We start from the raw sequence: 19,873 nt of genomic DNA, 5'->3' as shown, positions 1-19,873 counted from the left end.
AGAGTAGTGTCACCCTGTGTTCATAATTTCTTCAGTACTCAGGATCTGAGATGTGAGACTGCTTTTGCCAGTCCTTAGAGCTTAGCCATCTTTCTCTTTATTATATTCTTTTCCTTGGTGAGTTCTCATTTGCTCTTACTGGTTTAGTTATTTCTTATGCAAATAATTATGAAATCCAGCTCTGATCTTTCCTGAACTCCATCCTTCCATTACTAACTGCTTGCTATGCATATCTGCCTAAGTGATCTCTAAGCATGTCAGACTCAACATACTGAAAAAAAAAAAACTTCTCACTCCCCTTCCCTAAACTTGTCTGTCTTTCACATCTATGGAGTACTTCCCAGTCATCCAGTTTCATAACCTCAGTCATCCTTGACTCCTCCCTCTTCTTTTTCCAGTCCATTGTTAAGTCCTGTTAATTCTGTATACATAGCATCATATGTGTCCATACCCTTTTTTACATTTTCACAGCCACTACCCTGATTCAGATGGTTATCACTGCTGACATGGACTATTGCCTCCTCCTCAGTCTCCTTCCTCCAGATTCTCCTATTTCCAATATGTCTCCACAGAGCATTTGACCGTATCATGCCTCTAATCATAAACCTTCAGTGGCTTCCTTTTGCTTTAAAATAAAATACAGACTGGTCTGGGTTTTAAGTTTTTTCTCATTCTGATTACAACCTGCCTTTTTAAATACCCTGTATTCCTGCCAAAATAAATATTGTGGGGGGCAGCTAGGTGGTGTACTGAATACAGCATGGGCCCTGGAGTCAGGAGGACTGGAGTTCAAATCCAGCCTCAGATACTTGACACACTTAATAGCTGTGTGACCTTGGGCAAGTCACTTGATCCTGATTGCTTTGCCTTCCCCCCTTCAAAAAAAAAAATAAACATTGTGTCTTCTTTGTATGCAGTATCCCCAGGTATGGATAGCACTTAGTCTCTCTTCATTTTCCTCTTTTGGAATCCAAATCTTCATTCAAAATTCAGCTCACCCTCTCTTGAGTAAAGATATTGTTGACCTTTTCAATTATCAGTGATCTCCACTTTCCCACAATGTTCTAGATTTACTTGTCTTCATTCAGTGGTATGTCCCTAACAGGATATGTAAGCTCCTTAGAGGGTGGGACCTATTCTACTTTTGATTCTAATAGGAATTTTTGCTAAGTTCTAATGATGCAAAGAAGGAAAAAACCAGGCCCTGCCTGAAGGAGCATATAAAGGTAATCTGAAAAGGGCAATCATTTGCAGCTGGAGTGATGGAAAAAGGCTTTTTGCCAAAGATAGACTTTGAATTGAGTTGTGAAGGAAGCCAGGGAAGTTTAGAGGAGAAAGCAAAGGGACAGCATTCTAGGTAGAGGCTATAGACAGTGCGAAGATACAGAGATGGGAAATGGAACTGCAGTTAAACTGATGCCAGATGGTGGAATGTGCAGAGGGGAATAAGGTATAAAAAGACTAGGAAGGCAGTAAGGGCCAAGGCTATGAGGGCTTCAAATGCTGAACAGGATTTTATATTTTACCCTGGAGTATGTATAGTCTGCAACTGAAACTCATGGAGCAGGGAAGGGGGCAAGGATGACATCCCTTGAATTTGACTTCAGAAAAGTTTCCTTGGCAGCTTAGTGGAGGGTGAAGATGAACTCTAGAAGTCTATTGTGGTTGTTCACTTAGCATTGGGATTGTGTGAATGAGGAGAAGACTATACAAGAGGTGTTGTGAGGGTAGAAACAATAAATTTTGGCATTAGATTTGATGTGCGGAATGAGTATGAGTGTGGGGTAAGTTGAAGATACTGAGATTATGGGCCTGGTTAACCAAGAGGATGATGGTGCCCTCATCTGTAATAAGGAAGTTTAGAAGTGAGGAGCACTTGGGGGAATGATAATGTTTTAAACATGTTGAGTTTGAAATGCCTCCAGGACATCCAGTTTGAAATGTCCACAAGACAATTGGAAATGCATAATTGTAGTTTAGCAAAGAGACTAGGGCTGGATATATAAAACAGAATTTTCTGCATAGAAAATGATCATTGAACCTGTGAGAGCTAACGAAATCACCAAGTGAGGTAATATTGAACAAAAAGAGAAGAGGGCTCAGGATAGAAATTTGGGGGATGCTCATGATGGTCCCAAGATCTATGAAGAATCATCTAAAGAGCCTGAGGAGTAGTCAGCTCAATAGGAGGGGAACGATGAAAGATCAGTGTCAAAGAAAACCTCGAGAAAAGAGATTATCTAAAGGAGGGAGGTGATCAACAGTGTCCGGTGCTGCCGAGATCAAGAAGAATAAGGATTGAGAAAAGACCTTAGATTTGGTAATTAAGAGATGATTAGTCAATTTGGAAAGATTAGTTTCAGTGGAATGACAAGCTCAGAAATCATTAAAAGAGAGTGAAATTAGAAGCACAGAGATGGCTTACAGATGTTTTGGAGTTACTGGCTTGGACTTGATGTTAGGACTGAGCTCTGCACACTTGTGGAGGGAAGGTCTGGACTGGTCCTGTTGCTATTTTCTTGGGATATGAGTGTTGTGTTATTCCAGAATCCAGGGCAATTGTCTAAATTGCCACCCTCTCACCCCCTGAGCTGAGTTTTGAAAGTTCTTGACTTGCATTTAGGTCTGAAGAACAGTAAGGTAAGGTGCAGGTACTGCTGGATTTAGCCTCTGTCAGCCAGCTAGCTAGAAGTTAGAACTGTGACCTTGCTTTGCTCCTGGGGGTCTGAACCATATTGCTGCTGCTTGCTTCTGAACCTGCTACTTCTCAGTATACTGCCTGAGGCCACCCACAGCTGTGTACCCTAGAATGCTACCCCTGGGCACAGGTAACCTTCTTCAGGCCACCCTAAATCTGTGACCTAGAACTGAGTAATGGGCTATTTCCATCTCAGTTGCATGATGGGGAGTAGGGGGAAGACTTCTCTACACTAGAGTATTCTGCATATGAAATGCTCCTGGCCAGATCCTGTCCCCAATATCTGCAGATCTTTATGCTGATCTGGTCTGGGAAATGGGCCATTTGGAGGAACTTAGATACTAACTAGTCTGATTATCTTTTTGTACATATTTGTCTTATTTCCTCAATCAAATTATAGTCAGGATCGTCAGGATCCATATCTTACACTGTTTTGTCCCCTCTATAAGTACTGAATATTATTCTTTGCACAGTAGGTACTCAGCAAATATTTTATTGATAAAGGTATACGACAAGGGACAGTAGAATAATTTTAAAAGATGTTCCAATAAAAGGAATCCCTGGAGTTTAGTAGAGTTAACCTTGGAAGATTTCTTAAAGAAACTGAGTTTTAAAGCTAAAGGTAAATTTTGATAAGGAAGCAAGGTTAGAATATTTCATATAGGTACCATAAAAAAGAAAATGTGAAATTTGACTAACAGTTACTTTTGGGGGGTGGGGGGAAGGGGGCAAGGGCAAGACAGTTGGGGCTAAGTGGTTTGCCCAGGGTCTCACAACTAGTAAGTGCCATGTGTCCTTCTGACTCAAGGGATAGTGTTCCATCCACTGTGCTACCTAGCTGCCTCAACAATTGTTGTTTTATGCAAAGCAAACTCACTATAACACTAATTACCACAGAGTGTATTTGGTATAGGGTGTGTTTATTTGGACTTATGTGCAAGGGAGTTTAAGAATTTCTTTAAAAAATGGGAACCTACAGCAAGAATCAAAATGGCATATTCATCTGCCTCTTCTACTGTGTTTAGATTTCTTTTTTGAAAAAAAATTATAGACTCACAATTTTTTAAGTTTATGATAAGCCATTTTCATTTTGTTTTTCAGAAACCGTGGAGAAAAGCAAATGAGTGCTTTTGAATGTGTCCGTAAAGTGTATCAGACAGATGGACTTAAAGGATTTTATAGAGGCATGTCTGCTTCATATGCTGGCATATCTGAGACTGTTATTCATTTTGTTATTTATGAAAGTATTAAGCAAAAGCTACTGGAACATAAGACTGCCTCTAACATGGAAGATGAAGAGGATTCTGCAAAAGAACCTTCAGATTTTGTGGGCATGATGTTGGCTGCCGCCACCTCTAAAACCTGTGCCACATCTATAGCATATCCACATGGTAAGAGCGTTTTGGTTCATGTCGGTCCAGTCCTGTTTACAACAGACATCTATACAGAAAGCCTATTAACTTCAAGCAATGTGTTCCGTGTTTTTCAAAAATTCCAGTAGAGTCCCTTGGTGTTCATTGTAATAGGATTTGACCTATGTGAGTGTTGCTTTTTTATTCAGCATTTGTCTTTTTATTGGCCTGGCTCATTAATGGTTGAACAAGTAAATAAGATAGACTCTGTGGCCATATTACTTCCCTCTCTTGCTTTTAGTTTGGCTAATTTCCTTTACTCTTAACTGAATCCCAGTATATTTGCTGTAAGTTTAATATTATAAGACTAAATCCAAATGAAATGTCAGTTTTGTAACTTTGTAATATAACTATACACTATTACTGTTAGGAAGCATAAAAGAGAAATCATAATTAAATATTAACTCCTATATTTAGTTTAAATAAGCTTAATTACATACAATAAGTTCTTGTTTAGAAAATTTTCTAGACCAAATCTTTTTTTAAATTGACATGAGGGTAGAAAGGGGCAGGGAGAAAAAGTTCAGAAATAAGCACTGGATTATTGGTGGAATCAGTGACAGAGAAGAAAGACCCAGTAGACATGCCCCACTGAGATAAGGACAGAAATCTTGGGGGTTGCACAAACCAATTACCCTAGGAGATGGTGGAACTGTGAATACTCCATCCATTCTGGAAAGCAATTTGGGACTGTGCTTTAAAACTTACTGTGCGTATTTTTTTTTTTTTGCTTTTTGGAGGGCAATTGGGGTTAAGTGACTTGCCCAAGGTCACATGGATAGTTTTTGTGTTAAGTGTCTGAGGCCAGATTTGAACTCAGGTCCTCCTGACTCCAGGGCCAGTGCTCTATTTACTGCACCACCTAGCCTCCCCTGTGCATAATGTTTAATTCAAGGATCCCACTACTACACCTATACATACTCCTAGAGACCAAAAATGAGGAAAGGAAACTATGTGTACAAAAATATTTATAGCAGCTCTTTTTGCTGTATTAAAGAACTAAGAACAGAGGGGATTGCTCATCAATTGGGAAATGGCTTGACAAATTATAACAAAAATGTAATGTCTTAAGAAATAACAGAAAAGATCATTTTAACATAGTTTTAGAAAAACCTGGGAAAACTTGTCTGGTCCATAAATGAAGTGAATAGAACCAAGGGGGAAAAAAAGTATACAACAAACAACTTCAAAAGACTTAAGAACTCTGATCTGTGCAATGACCAACAGCTATTCTAGAGGACCAGTAATAATAAAACATTCTATCTACCTCCTGACAGAAAGGGGATAGACCCCAGCATGCATTATGAGATACATATTGATTTGTTTTTCTTAACTGCCTATTTGTTATGAGTTATATTTTCCCTTTAAGGGAATTGAAACAGGGCCATTGAAGCATCTTTATAACGACACAGAAGAAAGTACAAACACGTATTGTTTTGAAATATCATGTAGAACATATGTGTACTTTTTTAAAAAGCAAGTTGTATATACTAGAAATTCATCATTTCTCTAGGAAACCCTTTCTGTTCTACTTTTTATATATGGAAATATTTTCCCTTTTTTGGTGTTCTTTAAATTTAGAATTTTTTCTTTAAAGAAAAATAATGGGGGCAGCTAGGTGGCACAGTGAATAGAGCACTGGCCCTGGAGTCAGGAGGACCTGAGTTCAAATCTGGCCTCAGACACTTAACACACACAAACCTAGTCGTGTGACCTTGGTTAAGTCACTTAACTCCAATTGCCTTGCATTCCCCATCCAAAAAAATTTTTGAAAAAAGAAAAATAATGTTAGCAATGGGGAATGTACTAGCATAACTCTAGAAAGTGTTGTAAAGGTGACTTTCTTATGTAAAATAATAAGTAGTAAGATGTCTTTTTTTTTTCTTTACACAGAGGTTGTAAGAACAAGACTACGTGAAGAAGGAACAAAATACAGATCTTTCTTCCAGACACTATCTTTGGTTGTTCGAGAAGAAGGATATGGGTCTCTCTACCGTGGTCTAACAACACATCTGGTCAGACAGATTCCAAACACAGCTATAATGATGGCCACCTATGAACTGGTAGTCTACTTACTCAATGGATAGCAGTATTTTGCTGCAGTCCTAAGAAGGGGGAAGACCAAAAGATTGCAGTGGACCATAGAATGTCAAAGCCAGCTTGGTGGACAGAAGAAAAATCATTCGGGAACATATAGCTATGCCCTAAAAGGATGAAAGGTGTAGGAATCAATACAATCCTGCTACCTTATTTGGCCTTTTTGGGCAGTATAACAAAACCTGGGCCCGCTCTTAAGGGAATGCCTTTAAATATTCCATTTTTCAAAATTGCCATTTTCTCTAATGTGCGCCCAACACAGTTAAATTCTGATTCCTAGTAAGGTGGGAGTGTTTAATGTTTTTACTCCATGAGTACTTTTCCAAGCAATGCCTCCAGTAAACATTAATTGTACTATTCTTATCAAAAAAAAGAGTTGGATAGAACATGAATTTCTTGTATGTGTTCAACTCTGTATTAAATTTTGAGTTAAATTTTAAAAATTAAGCTCCTGAGTACTATTTCCATGTTATCTTTTGATAAGGTCATCAGATCTTGTGGCCTAAAATGAACTATTTCTCACAATAGTCATATTTATGGTAACTGGTAAAATGTCTGAAAAGGATATATTGAATCCTTTAATGTTGATTTTTTTTTTTAATTTCCATTTGTGCCAGCTCTTGATTTTGAGCAAAATGAGCTTTTTAAATACCTCTTTAGTAAATACACTTCAAGTAATAGGTATGCTTTCTTGCAGTAGATTATGGATCCACCTAGGTTGATTTTTTTTTTTTAACGAACCACAGAAAAATTGATTGTTGACTATTTTAGTGACTGTATTATGTCCTGAAATCCTCCCTACATTGTAATAGATGAAGACGAGAAATAAGATTCTTCCAAAAATAATTTGCTGGACCTAGGTGTCAATTCAAGGGGAAAATATTTTGCCACTTCTGAATTTTTTTCTTGTTTTTATAGCTATATCCCTATATATTAAGAACTTGAAGCTTTGATTGATTTCTAGCATAAAGCAGTCTTCATCCAGTTAATGGAGAAAATGGTAATTAAGAATGTTTTAAAGCATTTCCCTTACATATTATATCCCTTCTTTAAAGAGCAGCATTGTGTTAAACTGTGGCAATACAAACATTAAAAAACAGGCCCCTAACATCTGACTTGCAGGTAGTAATTTTATTGACTTAGTTTTGTAAACAGTATTTACAGATTGCATCTGACAAGAGAAGTTCATTCTGTAATAATTTACTAAGTGGCAAATGATAAGATATTAAGGTTAAATGTGCTAACAGTTTGTAGCTTTTAACATTGCTATTAGACTTCTCAATTGCACCTTTTAATACTTAAATACGGTTTATATATATGTGGCCCTTGACAAAGATGTTTACTATAATTTTGTCAGTAGACTTCTCCATATGGATGTTCCTACACTGGTTTACAGAAGAGTGCAATTAATCTCCAGTGTGACATTTCAGTATACATAGGACTGTAAGTTTTGTGCAATGGCTTTATCTTAAGAACGACTCCTTATGCACTTTGTGGCCTTTTTTGTGGGCTGGAAGGGGGGAACCTTGTGATTTTTTGTTTCCATGTTAAGATTTTAAAATATTGGTAATGAATATTAGACAGTGTTCAAAACATGAATTAAATTGTTCACAAAGTATTTTTTCCTGATTCCCATATATACTACAGGAGAAACTATGTCCCATCTATTTACTCATGGAATTGTATATCATTTTGGAGTTATATGTGTTATATATATATATATAGTTTTTCTTGTGACAGCTTCTGATGTACTCTCTTCATTGGTAGTGTCCTTCCTACTGAGTAATTTCAGTGAGCCATTGCAACGTTCAACATAGAAATGTTTAATAGCAGTTTTCCTCTGCTGTCAGTGAAGCACAGTGTAATCTCCTAATTTTCCTTTAACTTTAAGAACTGGATGTTTTTGAGGTGCTTTGATTAGAAATAGAGTATTCCAGTCTATTTGGAAACCAAAAGTGAATTAAATGTAATAACAATTAATACACTTTGAACTGATTTTTACTTTGATGTATTTACTGAAAAACACTGAAAAAGAGAGTTTTCTAACTCAGATTCATAGATAAAGTCTACATCATGAATGTATTCTAGCCTTTCTGGTGCCACATATGCTACCTAATTACAGTGCCATATGTCCCTTGAGTGACTCACAAACATTAGTTGAATTGAAATGTGGAACAGAGGCTCCTCCAATCATAATGGGATTCAACAAATAGCTAATTGATAATAACAACAAAACTATAATAGCTGAACAGAACCTTAACTTAGTTACTTCAAATTAAGAGATGAGTGCCGTTTAAGGATTAAAAACGGATCTAATTCTGTATAAATTAAATTTGCTTTTAATACATGCATACATACAACATTAAAACATTAATTATTTACGTAACAAAAAAGAAGGTAGTGTAACTTTTTGCTGTATTGTACTACTAAGAGAAGAAAAACAATGAATTCTAATTGGCAGTTCTTATTGTCAGATTTTCCAAAGCACAATCTCCAGAAGGTCATTTTATGTATGGACATCTATTGGGTTAAATTATGTATGAAATGTGTATACAAACATTCTATTTACCAAAGGCTTGTTAAACTTTCCACCTCTTTTAGTTTTTATTGATTTTAAATGTAGAAACAATTTGTCATGACATCAGAGTTTTCTTAAATAACTTTTCCCCCCATTTTTTTTTTACCATGACTCATACTCTATCATCTCTTTGCCATTAGATCATAATATCTGATTTCTGGGATACAGACAACCAACTAGCATTCTTCAGAATGTACCTATTTATATGTAATCCTCATGGAAACTTAGTATATATATGTGATTATAGGTGAAGGATAAGTACTGTAATAACATTCTGTAGTACTCCAATAGAACAGTAGATGGGACTCTAGTATATGCTGGGTCATAGAAACAGATGCCTGAGTTTTATTGTCCAAAGTTGAACTTTATTAGTTATGATCATGGTATATAAATCCATGGAAAAAACTGTACCACCAAAGCTTTTTCTTATTTCTCATTATGGATAAGACTTTGTGGAAAAAACCTTACAAAGAGGAATAACACCTCAAAAAAATAACTTGAAACCACAATAGAAAAAATATGAGTATGTTGTATAATGGCATTGGCTCCTTATAAATCCTGATATGAGATATGAATCAGCATTACTATATTAGGACCAGCAGAGTTTGGGTGTTACACAGAAAAATGGTGTTTAATCTACCTTTAATTGAAGTGTAAGTATTTCTTTAAAGTTTTTAAAATAGCCTTAAAAAGACAGTTCATGTATGTTATGATTGTTAACTTTTTAAGTTAATCCAGCCAAGCTACCCCTTCATCTTTTGGCATTTTTAGTTGTTTACATGACCCTTTCCAATTCTCCTGGTACAGTAGGGACACCTTTTGTGATAGCACACTTCATCCCTTTCCTATTCCAGCATTGATCATGACTTTTAACATTCCCGAGACATGTTCCAAAGAATTTAGATTGGGAAAATACTTTTGTATAAAACTCTTTAAAATGAGCCCTAGAATACCTTTGGGTAAATAATGAACTCTTTCTTTCTGCCCACCCATCCCCTTTTGCCTGTCCTTCCTGTTACTTATTTCTTTGCTCATTTTTATACTAATCCTTCCAAGAACTAAAAAATTTATCTAATATCACTTAGCAGTTTGTGTAGTTTTTTTTCTTTACCCCTATATATGTGAATTTTAAAATTATGACCCCATCAATGATATCTAAGTAGTCAACTCCATGAAAGTTGAAATACTTTGACATTCTTGTGAGGTTTGCTCTTCTTGCATCTATGTAAGTGGCTGTAAATTGTGTGCATATACCCTATATTTATGTTATCTAGCTGACTTTTGTTTGGACTGTTAAAATTCAAAAATTAAAATGCTTATGTGGTCACTTGTTTTTGCTACTATTTTGTAAAATTCACTATTTGATACTTTGAGAATTTAGTTACACTTTCTTAGAATTTTATGTAGAGTAGAAATGGCTGCTATTCATTTACTTCAAGAGACTTTAGTTCTCCAGGACATTAAAATTATGTGTTATTGTGAGAATAAGAAACAGTATCATAACACTTAGTATTAAATCCTTGCATAGAATTTTTTCTTCTTATTGATTATCCCTCTATCCAAAAACTCCAGAAAACTTTTGGTTTAGTTTTAAAACAAATGAATCTTTGTCCCATTATACTAAGAATATTTAATTTATACAAACAATGAATTATCTTCCCTGTTATTTTGCATGTAAAACTTGATGCAGTGTTAGTTTTGGGGGAAGTTAAAGTTGTTGAGGTAAAAAAAAATGTAAATATCTGTATGGTTGCTCAGTAGAATTAGAGTTGGAAGTTAATTTGTTAGGACATCTGGTCAGATGATCTACTAGTTCTAAGAAGAAATAATAGCTAGCATTTATATAATGCTTTAAGATTTGCAAAGTACTTTAGACACATTATCTCATTTTGATGCTCCTTAACAACCCTGTGAGGTAGGTGTTATTCACATTTTGTTGGAATGAGAAAACTGATTTAGACACTAGTTAAGTGACTTGTCACAGTCACACAGGTAATACGGTTGTGTTTAAACTCCAGTCTTTCAGACTCCAGGCCCAGCAATCCATTCACTGGGCCACCTCACTGCCCAGTTAAGGACTCAATGCAAGGAAAAGTTTGCCAACATTTGGAGCTATCCATAATTGGAATCAGCTGCCAGGGAGGTGATGGGTTTCCCCATCAATATCTTCAAAAAGGGATTGAATGGGGAAGCCAAGGGAAATTTTTGTTCAGGTATAATTGGAATGGATGGTTTCTTATGACTGAAAATTCTGGGATCTTTTTATTCTGATACTAGTTGCCTTACCAGGGATGTTGGGGGAAAAAAGCTATTTGTCAACTTTAAGATATTCTAGAAATGTGATTCACTGTTATTGTACCATTAGACTAGATACTTAAAGGAAGAAAGAATAATTCAAAGGTCCCAACCAAGTCTCACCTAAGCTTTACAATACAGAAAGAGAAATTGGCAAACATTAGAAAATTTAAATATCTAAGCATTTTTCCAAGTGCAAGAGTCTTAGCTAAGGTTTTGAGTTTGACTAAATGTTAGTAATTCTGAAATAACTTTTGTGGTGGCTGAGGGGTCAGGACCTCTGATTTCATCAAAATAGGGAGATCCGAAGAAACTCCTTCCAGTACAGATTGGCAGCTATTCTGCAGTTTGTAATTTTATAGAGTTGCCTGGAACACTGAGAGAGTAAGGGTTGACCTCTACCCCAGTCACATTACCAACACGAGGAAGTAGGTCTTGACCACAGATATTCCTGGCTCCAATCTCATTTGAGATCAAAAGAGATAACATCTTAAAGCACATAGAAGACACTTAGTACATTCTTATTCCCTTAACCTCCTTGATTCAGCTGCCTGAAATTATTAGTATTTATACTTTTTTTTACTCGGAGATTGTGCTTCCTTCGATTTTAAATATTTTTTTCTGTTACCTTAAAACATTTTATATAGAATTTGTTTTATTTTGCTAGACTGACATAATAGTTATTTATTTCACTAGTTCAGTATAGAAACAAAACAGTACTCTAAACATAATTCTCTTCCCATTAAAGAAGTTTATAATCAGATATAAAGAAGTGGTGGTTTGAGGCTCACATGAGATTCTCTCCGCCAGGGTTCATATTTAGAACCATGTGTTTACAAGTTGTAAAGGACTGAACTAGAAGTTTTTGGTTTCTTTTTAAGTTTGGGCTGTGTGACACCTACTGGTTAAAAAATGAACATTACATTCCAGTCAGTGAGTGACTTGGTCTATGAGTTTTGCACCTAGGGAATTGACTCTTGCTTCTGTGTTGACAGCCATTTAAAAATAACAATAAAATAAAAATAAAGCTCTCTTTTCGTACTGGCCTTGGTGGTAGAGAATGGACCTGTGATTTCGTTAGTTTAGAAAATTACCACATTGGACAGCTACCAGTGTAGGTCAGGACCATCTCTATAGCTTATGGTCTTAACTTCCTACAACGATGTAAGTTAATTGGCTGATCACATAATCGGTACATGCTGCCTCTTGTGGTAATAAAGGTAACAAAGGCATTAACAGTGATAAAAGATAAGGGGGAAAATGTGATATCCTCCCTGTCCTCAAGGAGTTTGCCATCTAATTGGGTGGAGAGGGTAGAAAAAAGAAATACAATAATGTCCAGGCAGGATGAGTATACCAAGCTGAGTGCTACTTTGATATTATATGAGTTCAAAAGTGGAAAAATGTACTATGGACATTATGTAGGACAGAAAGGCTTTATGGAGAAGATAGAACTTTATTTGGACCTTGGAAGATAGCATTCGGAAAGGAGGGAAGAAGGTGATGGCAATGAAATGAACATTGTGGGCAACAATGAGGTTAGTCCACCTGGAATAGTTTCCTTTGGGAATTAATGAGAGATGAGATTCTGTAGGTGGGACCAGATTATGGAAAGACTTTAAAAAGTCAAACATTCAAATTCAAACTATCTTGACTACACTAGGGAATCACTGAAGTTTTTAAAGCAATAGAATGACATAATAAAAGATAATTCTGCTAAAGATGTTAATCAGCAAAACCTAAGAATATTGATTAAGCTGCCAAATTTACTTTGAACCCCAGGTTAAGGGCAATAAAGTAGTATTGACACCCATTAATGTGGTATGCCTATTGTTTCATCCACTGGCTTCTTTCTTTCTAAAGAAACTGAGTTCCCTTGGGAACAAAACTGTTAAAGACCTTTTCAATGTAAGTAAACTGAAAATAACCCACTTTACTTCCTAACCTTAGGATTTGCTAAATATAACGATGATAATAGCAGACATGTAGAATCAAAATTTTAAAGCTACAAGTAACCTTAGAATTAGAATTCAATCCTGTATTTTTACAACTGAAGAAACTGAGGCCTAGAAAAGAGATCTTTGGACCAATGTCATTCAGGTAATAATTGACAGAGCTGGAATTGGAACCTAAACTCTGTCTTCACATCAATAAACATGTATTAAGTACTTACTATGTGCCAGGTAGTACATTAGGCTCTGAGGGTACAATGAAAAAAACTAAAATCCTCAACCTTTCTATCAAGGGAGACAATATGCACATATAAAGATACACAAAATAAGTGCATAATTTATTGGGGGATAATACCAGCACCTGGGGGGATTAGGCCTCATAGAATCTACTGCTTTCATTACACCACTAATAACTTTCCCCAGTGTCAACCAGCACAAAAGTACAATATTCCAGAGGTAGTTTATCCAGCACTGTATTATATACTTATAAATATTATTAGCTATGTGGGCCATCATGTCATATTACAACTCATTAAATTTAAAATCAAATAAAATGCCTAGGATTTTTAAATTAACTGTTAAGCTGCCTCTTTCCTCACCCTTCCTTATACATATGCGGCTGGGGTTTTTTAATCTTAACATAGGATTTTGCATTTCTATCTATGGGATTTAACCATTTTATTTTCAGTTCTTCACTCTAAAGATCAGCAGCCCCACCCAGGTTTGTGTCACCTATAAATTTGATAGGCATATAAAATTTATTGAAAGCATTGAACAAACAGCCATATTGAAAAAAATGTTCTAAATCACTAATAATTGTAGAAATGAAAATTAAAATAACCCAGGTATCATCTCACACCAATCAGATTGACTAGGATGACAAATGCTAGAGAAGGTATGAGAAAATAGGCATACTGATGCACTGTTGGTGGAGTTAGGAACTAGTCCAACCATTTTGGAAAGCAGTTTGAAACTGTCCAAAAAGCTATTAAACTGTGCATTCCCTTTGACCCAGTAATTCCTCTACTAGTTCTGTACTCCAAAGAAAGAAAAGACTCATGTACAAGAATATTTATAATGACTTTCTGTAGTGACAAAGAATTGGAAACTGAAGAGATAACCCATCAGCTGGAGAATACCTAAATAAGTTATGGTATATGAATTCAATGGAATACTATTGTACTATAAGAAATGATGAAGGGTATAGTATTAGGGACTTGTATGAACCAACACAAACAGAGAAGTGAAAAGTGAGCAAAACCAGGAAAATAACTTCTACAGTAACAGGATTATTGTAGATTATTAACTCTGAAACATTTAGTAACTGATCAACATAATGACCAACCACAATTCCAAAGGACTGATGATGAAACTTGCTATCCACCTCCAGATAGAGAGCTGCTGAACTTTGAATGTAGATTAAAGCATATTTTCTTCTCTTTCTTTTTTTGGGGGGGAGGGGAGGTAGGGATGGAGGACATGGCTAATGTGGGAATTTCTTTTATATGACTATACATATTTGTAATGAGCTTTGTTTTTCTTGCCTCCTCGATGGAGGAAGGAAGAGAATTTGGAAATGAAAATAAAATTGATTTTTTATTTTAAGCAATACAATTTTAAACAGCCACAAAGGAACTACTTTAAATTCCTTTGGAACTGTAGTTTTTAGCCTGGGGTCCACAGATTTCAGAGAGTCCATGAAAGGGGGAAAAAATGCACCTTTATTTTCATCAGCTTTTGGTTTCCTTTGTAATCTTATTTTAGGCATTTAAAAACATCCTGAAAGGGGATCCATGGGCTTCAAAAGTGGTTTATGACACGCTAAAATAGACCCTCTGCTTGAGACAATTTTTAAATAACAAGATCCCACCTGTTTTATATAAAACTAGATAATCTAAAGTTATTTCAACCCATTTTCTGGCTGTGTATCTATCCTTCATTTTCGAAGAGGGTTAGTGACATGGGTTGATGTCTTGACTTGCAAACGAATTGGATGAGAGAGGCAGAGTTATACAAAGTTGTCAGCCTCACTCTCCTAGTCAAAGTCCAGTGGCAGTTGGGGGCGGCTAGGTGGCGCAGTGAGTAAAGCGCCCTGGAGTCAGGAGGACCTGAGTTCGGATGCAGCCTCAGACACAACACAAAAACACTAGCCGTGTAACCTTGGGCAAGTTACTTAACCCCAATTGCCCTTCAACAAAAGAAAAAAAGGCAAAGTCCAGTGGCAAGACAAAAGTCAAAATGACTGGCAATGGCCTGGGATACAGCAACTGAGCTTGGTGTCTTCAATGTCTAACCAAGATCCAAGCACTCCACAGTGTCAGCTTCAGCCACCTTCATGGACATTGAGACAAATAAACTCCCCTGTTTGGCATTTAAAGCCCTTTGTAATCAGGCATCAGTCTGTCTTTCCAGGTTGATGAAACATTAATCCCTCCTCTTGCATTCTATGCGCCAAACAGGGGCATTTATTTGTTGTTCTGTCATGTGACTCTTTTGTGACCAGATTTGGGGTTATCTTGGCAAAGATACTGGAGTAGTTTACCATTTCCTTCTCTAGCTCATTTTACAGATGAGGAAACTGAGGCAAACAGGGTTAAGTGACTTGCCTAGGATCACACAGCTAGTAAGTATCTGAGGTCAGATTTGAACTCAAGAAATGAGTCTTCCTGACTCCAGGCCCTTCACTCTATCCACTGCACCACCTAGCTGGTCTAATAATAACAACAGCTAACATTTATTTAAAGCTAGCTGTTAAATTTATGCTTTCTTCTAAAGGCAATGAGGAACTGCTGAAACTTCTTAAGCAGAGAAGTCACATGGCTGGATATACACTTCAGGAATATCAATTTGGCAGTTCTATAGAGAATGAATGCAGGAAGAACAATCAGCAGTCCATTGCAATAGGGGCGGGAGCCCCTCAACTAGACTAGAGAGGTTGTGGTTTAAATAAAAAGGAATGGAGAAAGAGATGTTGAGGAAGTAAAATTGACAGAATTTGGCAACTGATTATCTGTGGGAGGTGAAAGAGAATAAAGAATCAAGGTTGATTTCTTGGTCATCTTCATACCTTTTCATGGGTTTACCACATATTGTTTTTTATATTATCAATAAACTGTATAACTGAAGTCCCAGTCCCTAATTTGTCAGTGTTGGGAGTTTAGACTCAAACCTAGGTCTTCTGACATCAAGTCCAGTGTTCCTTCCATTACACTCTTCCAGATGGCAGATGGGCTCAGAGATTAAATAATTTGCCTATAGTCTTATGTCTACCAAATGTCAGAACAGTCACAGAACTTGTCTAATTCCTTGTCTAGTTCTCTTTTGCAGGACTCCATTTTGCTTTTCAAACGTTTAATCAAATGCTTTATAAAAATAGCTTAGATGAATTCATATTTCATCAAAATGGATTTATGATTTCATTATTGTCATCAACATTCATCAGCTTCTCCTGTACTCTAGGTTCTGATGATACAAAGGTATAAAAAATGGTCCCCATTGTTGAGAAGTTTATAATCTCAGGGAGCAAGGACAGCTATATAAAGAGATCATAGATAATATAACTTAAAGGGACCTCAGAGTTGATCTAATCCTAAAATTATAGATTTAGAATTTTAATGGACCTTAGAAATCATGTAGTTGGAGCGGCTAGGTAGCACAGTGAATAGAGCACTAGCTCTGGAGTCAGGAGGACCTGAGTTCAAATTTGACCTCAGACACCTGACATACTCACTAGCTGTGTGACCTTGGGCAAGTCATTTAACCCCAATTGCCTTGTCTTCCCCCCTCCAAAAAAAAATTCATGTAGTCTAATATCTCCATTTTACAAGTGTGGAAACTGAGACACAAAAATATCAAATGGCTTAAATAGGGAATTGAGCGTTGTTCCATACCACACTGTCCCTCCATTGCAAACAAGGAAAATAAAGCTCATAGAAAGGAATTTACCTGTTAAAAATCACACTGTAGTAAGTGCCCATCGAATTTTGAACCTAGGTCCACATCTAGCATTCTTTCCATTTTGCTCCATCCCCATACAAATTAACCCAAGACTTGGTGGCCAGTGATGAGTTAGTAATTTCCACATCCTGGCTTGGTTTTGGCAATTCTGGGTAGACTAAGCCACACTAAATTTATAATTAAATATTTCTGTGTCGGCATGGTATCTGGAACAATGAAAAGGAAGAAGTCTAGTTGCACCTATACAGCAAATATTTATGTGCAAGTCATTCTTCAAGATACTGTGGGAGGTAAAATAATAAAACACAGCCCTGCCCTCAAGAAACTTTCAGTCTAATAAGAGGAATAAGCCACACAGACGCCTTAGCACATTGTGTTCTCTAAGCAGTAAAAGCAAGGTGCTCAGTGGAGGAAACCTATTGATTAGAGATGTAGAACCAGAAGGTTCTCTCATCCAACCCTCTCACTTTACAGATGAGAAACAGACTCAAAGAGATTAAGAGATTTACTCAAAATCATGCAGCTAGGAAATATCAGAGGACAGGATCTGAACTCCCCCTGTTGCTGTTCAGTCATGTCTGACTCTTCATGATCCCATGTGGGGTTTTCTTGGCAAAGATAATGGAGTGGTTTGCCCTTTCCTTCTCCAGCTCATTTTGCAGATGAAGAAACTGAGGCAAATAGGGTTAAGGGACGTAAGGTCACACAGGAAGCGTCTAAGGCCAGATTTGAATTCAGGAAGATGAGTCTTCCTGACTCCAGTCTGTGTTCTATACACTGTGCCACCCAGCTGCCCAACTATTCCTTCCTGTAAATCCAGATTGTTCTATGCACTATACCTCATTGCCATTGTTCCCACGAGCAGACTCAGGGAAATCTTCATGAAGAAGATAGCATTTGAGTTGAGCTTTGAGGGATAAATAAGACTTTGATAGAGAGCCAAGAGAACAAAATTAACAAAAGGCACAAAAGCAGAGCTTGGGTGGGGTACAAGGAATGATCTAGTCTGACAGAAACACAGTCATAGGAAAGTAGCTGAAGATAAGGCTGAAAAGCTAGACTGGGTTAATAATACTCAGGAGATGTCTTCCATGTCAAAATGAAGGTCATGGGATTTAAAACATAGGAGTGACCTTTGAAATCACCTGGTCTAGCCTCATTTTATAGATAAGGTAACTGAGGCCTAATAAAGACCAAGTATCTTCCCCAGTTTGGAATTTATTCTGCAGGTGATACTCTGTTGGTATCTCTAATGAGATAAGATTTGTCGAGCACCTAGTGTACATAGTGCCTGGTATATAGTGCTTAATAAATGTTTATTCCCTTCCCTTCACTTCCCTAGATAGTGAGGAGTAAATGGAGATTTTCAAGTAGTGTCATATTCAGAACTGCTTTTACTAGACTAATTTAGCAGCGATGTATAGGTTGAATCCAAGGAGGAAAAAAAAAACTAGAAGCAATGTGATATTGACTATATATGTCAGAAATATGGCAATGAAAGACATCTTCAGGGAAGTGAATAAATAGGCTCAAATGGCACTCTATTAGCCAATTACTAAGTCAATATCAAGGCATTCAGTGTCTGATTGTCCTTGAAATCATTTGTTTACCATCAACTTTGTCTTCCTGACTAGATTATTAGCTCCATGAAACTCAGTCATGTCATAGATTCTTTCCTCTTCCTCAGCACCTTGCAAAGGGATGAGCATGTGGTAGATACTTAGTCAATATTATATATTGTATAATGTGAAGGAAAGATCACTGAACCAGGAATCAGGAGGCCAACGTGCTAGTCCCAGCCCTGCCACTAACCAGCTATGTGACCTTGGGCAAGCCATTTCCCCTAAGCTTCAATTAAAACTAACAACAATAATAGGTAGCATTTATGTAGGGCTTGAAGGGTTGCAAAATATTGTCTAAATATTACCTTATTTTATTCATACCTTGGGAGGTAGGTGCTATTATGATCCCAGTTTTACAGTTGAGGAAACTGAGGTAGACAGGTGAAGGGATTTGCCCAGGGTCACACACCCCTAGCGTCTGAGGTCACATTTAAACTCAGCTCTTCTTGGCTCCAAATCAGGTATTGTATCTACCTTGCCCACTAGCTGCTTCCTCTATACAATAAAGATGTTAAATTAGATCAGAGGTGGAGAACCTGAGTCCTGAAACTTTCTGTGACCCTTCAAAATAACAGAGTCTGTGGCTTGATAGACAATTCTTTCTTTTATTAGTATTTTATTTTTTCAATTACATGTAAAGACAATTTCAACATTCATTTTAAAATTTTCTCTTTCCCTCCTTCCCTCCTCCGTCAAATAGTAAGCAGTCTGATATAAATTATATATGTGCAATCATGTAAAACATTTCCATTTGATAAATTAATTCTTAGAATAACATTGTCATTCTATTGAATAAAAAGGGGTTTTTTGCCTCTGGAATAAGATTATCTTTTATCCTTTCTAGTTCTAACATTCTGTGATCATGGAATTGATTGAAATGCTGTTGGAGAGAGTTAACAGGTTATAGTTTTAAAAGGACTTCATCATTTTACATCCCCCCCCCCAAGTAAGAGAAGACTAATATAAAGTTTATAAACAAAACACATTTTACAAAGAGAAGAGTCTTTATAAAAGAAAGTTCATTTCTAATCTAAATATGTTCTCTGATGATTTGTTTTCCCTTCAGAAACCATATTAGCTGAATTTTTTTTTCTGGTACTTGTCCAGCCAAGAACATCAGATGGGGCCTTGGAGCTCTGCTATAATGGCTTTTGGCAAGGTTCAGGGAGAAATAGCTTTTTCTTGCCCTGCAAACAGTTTGGAGGTCCTGTTAGGGTTGACTGCTTCGTATTGATCTAAGGCATTGACAATGGAACCCTTCA

The 19,873-nt window shown here is 36.7% G+C and overlaps 1 protein-coding gene across 1 annotated transcript in view; it reads left to right on the top strand.

The window, feature by feature from the left end:
* The window catches only part of SLC25A36 (solute carrier family 25 member 36), a 54,686-nt gene extending 44,574 nt beyond the window's left edge, over nucleotides 1-10,112 (top strand). Inside the window, exons 6-7 of the mRNA XM_069107316.1 lie at nucleotides 3,800-4,089; nucleotides 6,004-10,112. Coding sequence (XP_068963417.1) covers nucleotides 3,800-4,089; nucleotides 6,004-6,197 — 484 coding nt within the window. The 3' untranslated portion in view covers nucleotides 6,198-10,112. The remainder of the gene's footprint in view (nucleotides 1-3,799; nucleotides 4,090-6,003) is intronic.
* The last annotated feature ends 9,761 nt before the right edge of the window (nucleotides 10,113-19,873 follow it).

Source organism: Petaurus breviceps, unplaced genomic scaffold, assembly GCF_028583685.1.
Source record: "Petaurus breviceps papuanus isolate PSGF00001 unplaced genomic scaffold, PetGlider_PUasm1.0 89824, whole genome shotgun sequence".
In the NCBI taxonomy this organism is placed as follows: Eukaryota; Metazoa; Chordata; class Mammalia; order Diprotodontia; family Petauridae; genus Petaurus; species Petaurus breviceps.
Note: the sequence above shows the minus strand (reverse complement) of the source record. Positions and strands in the feature narration are given on the sequence as shown.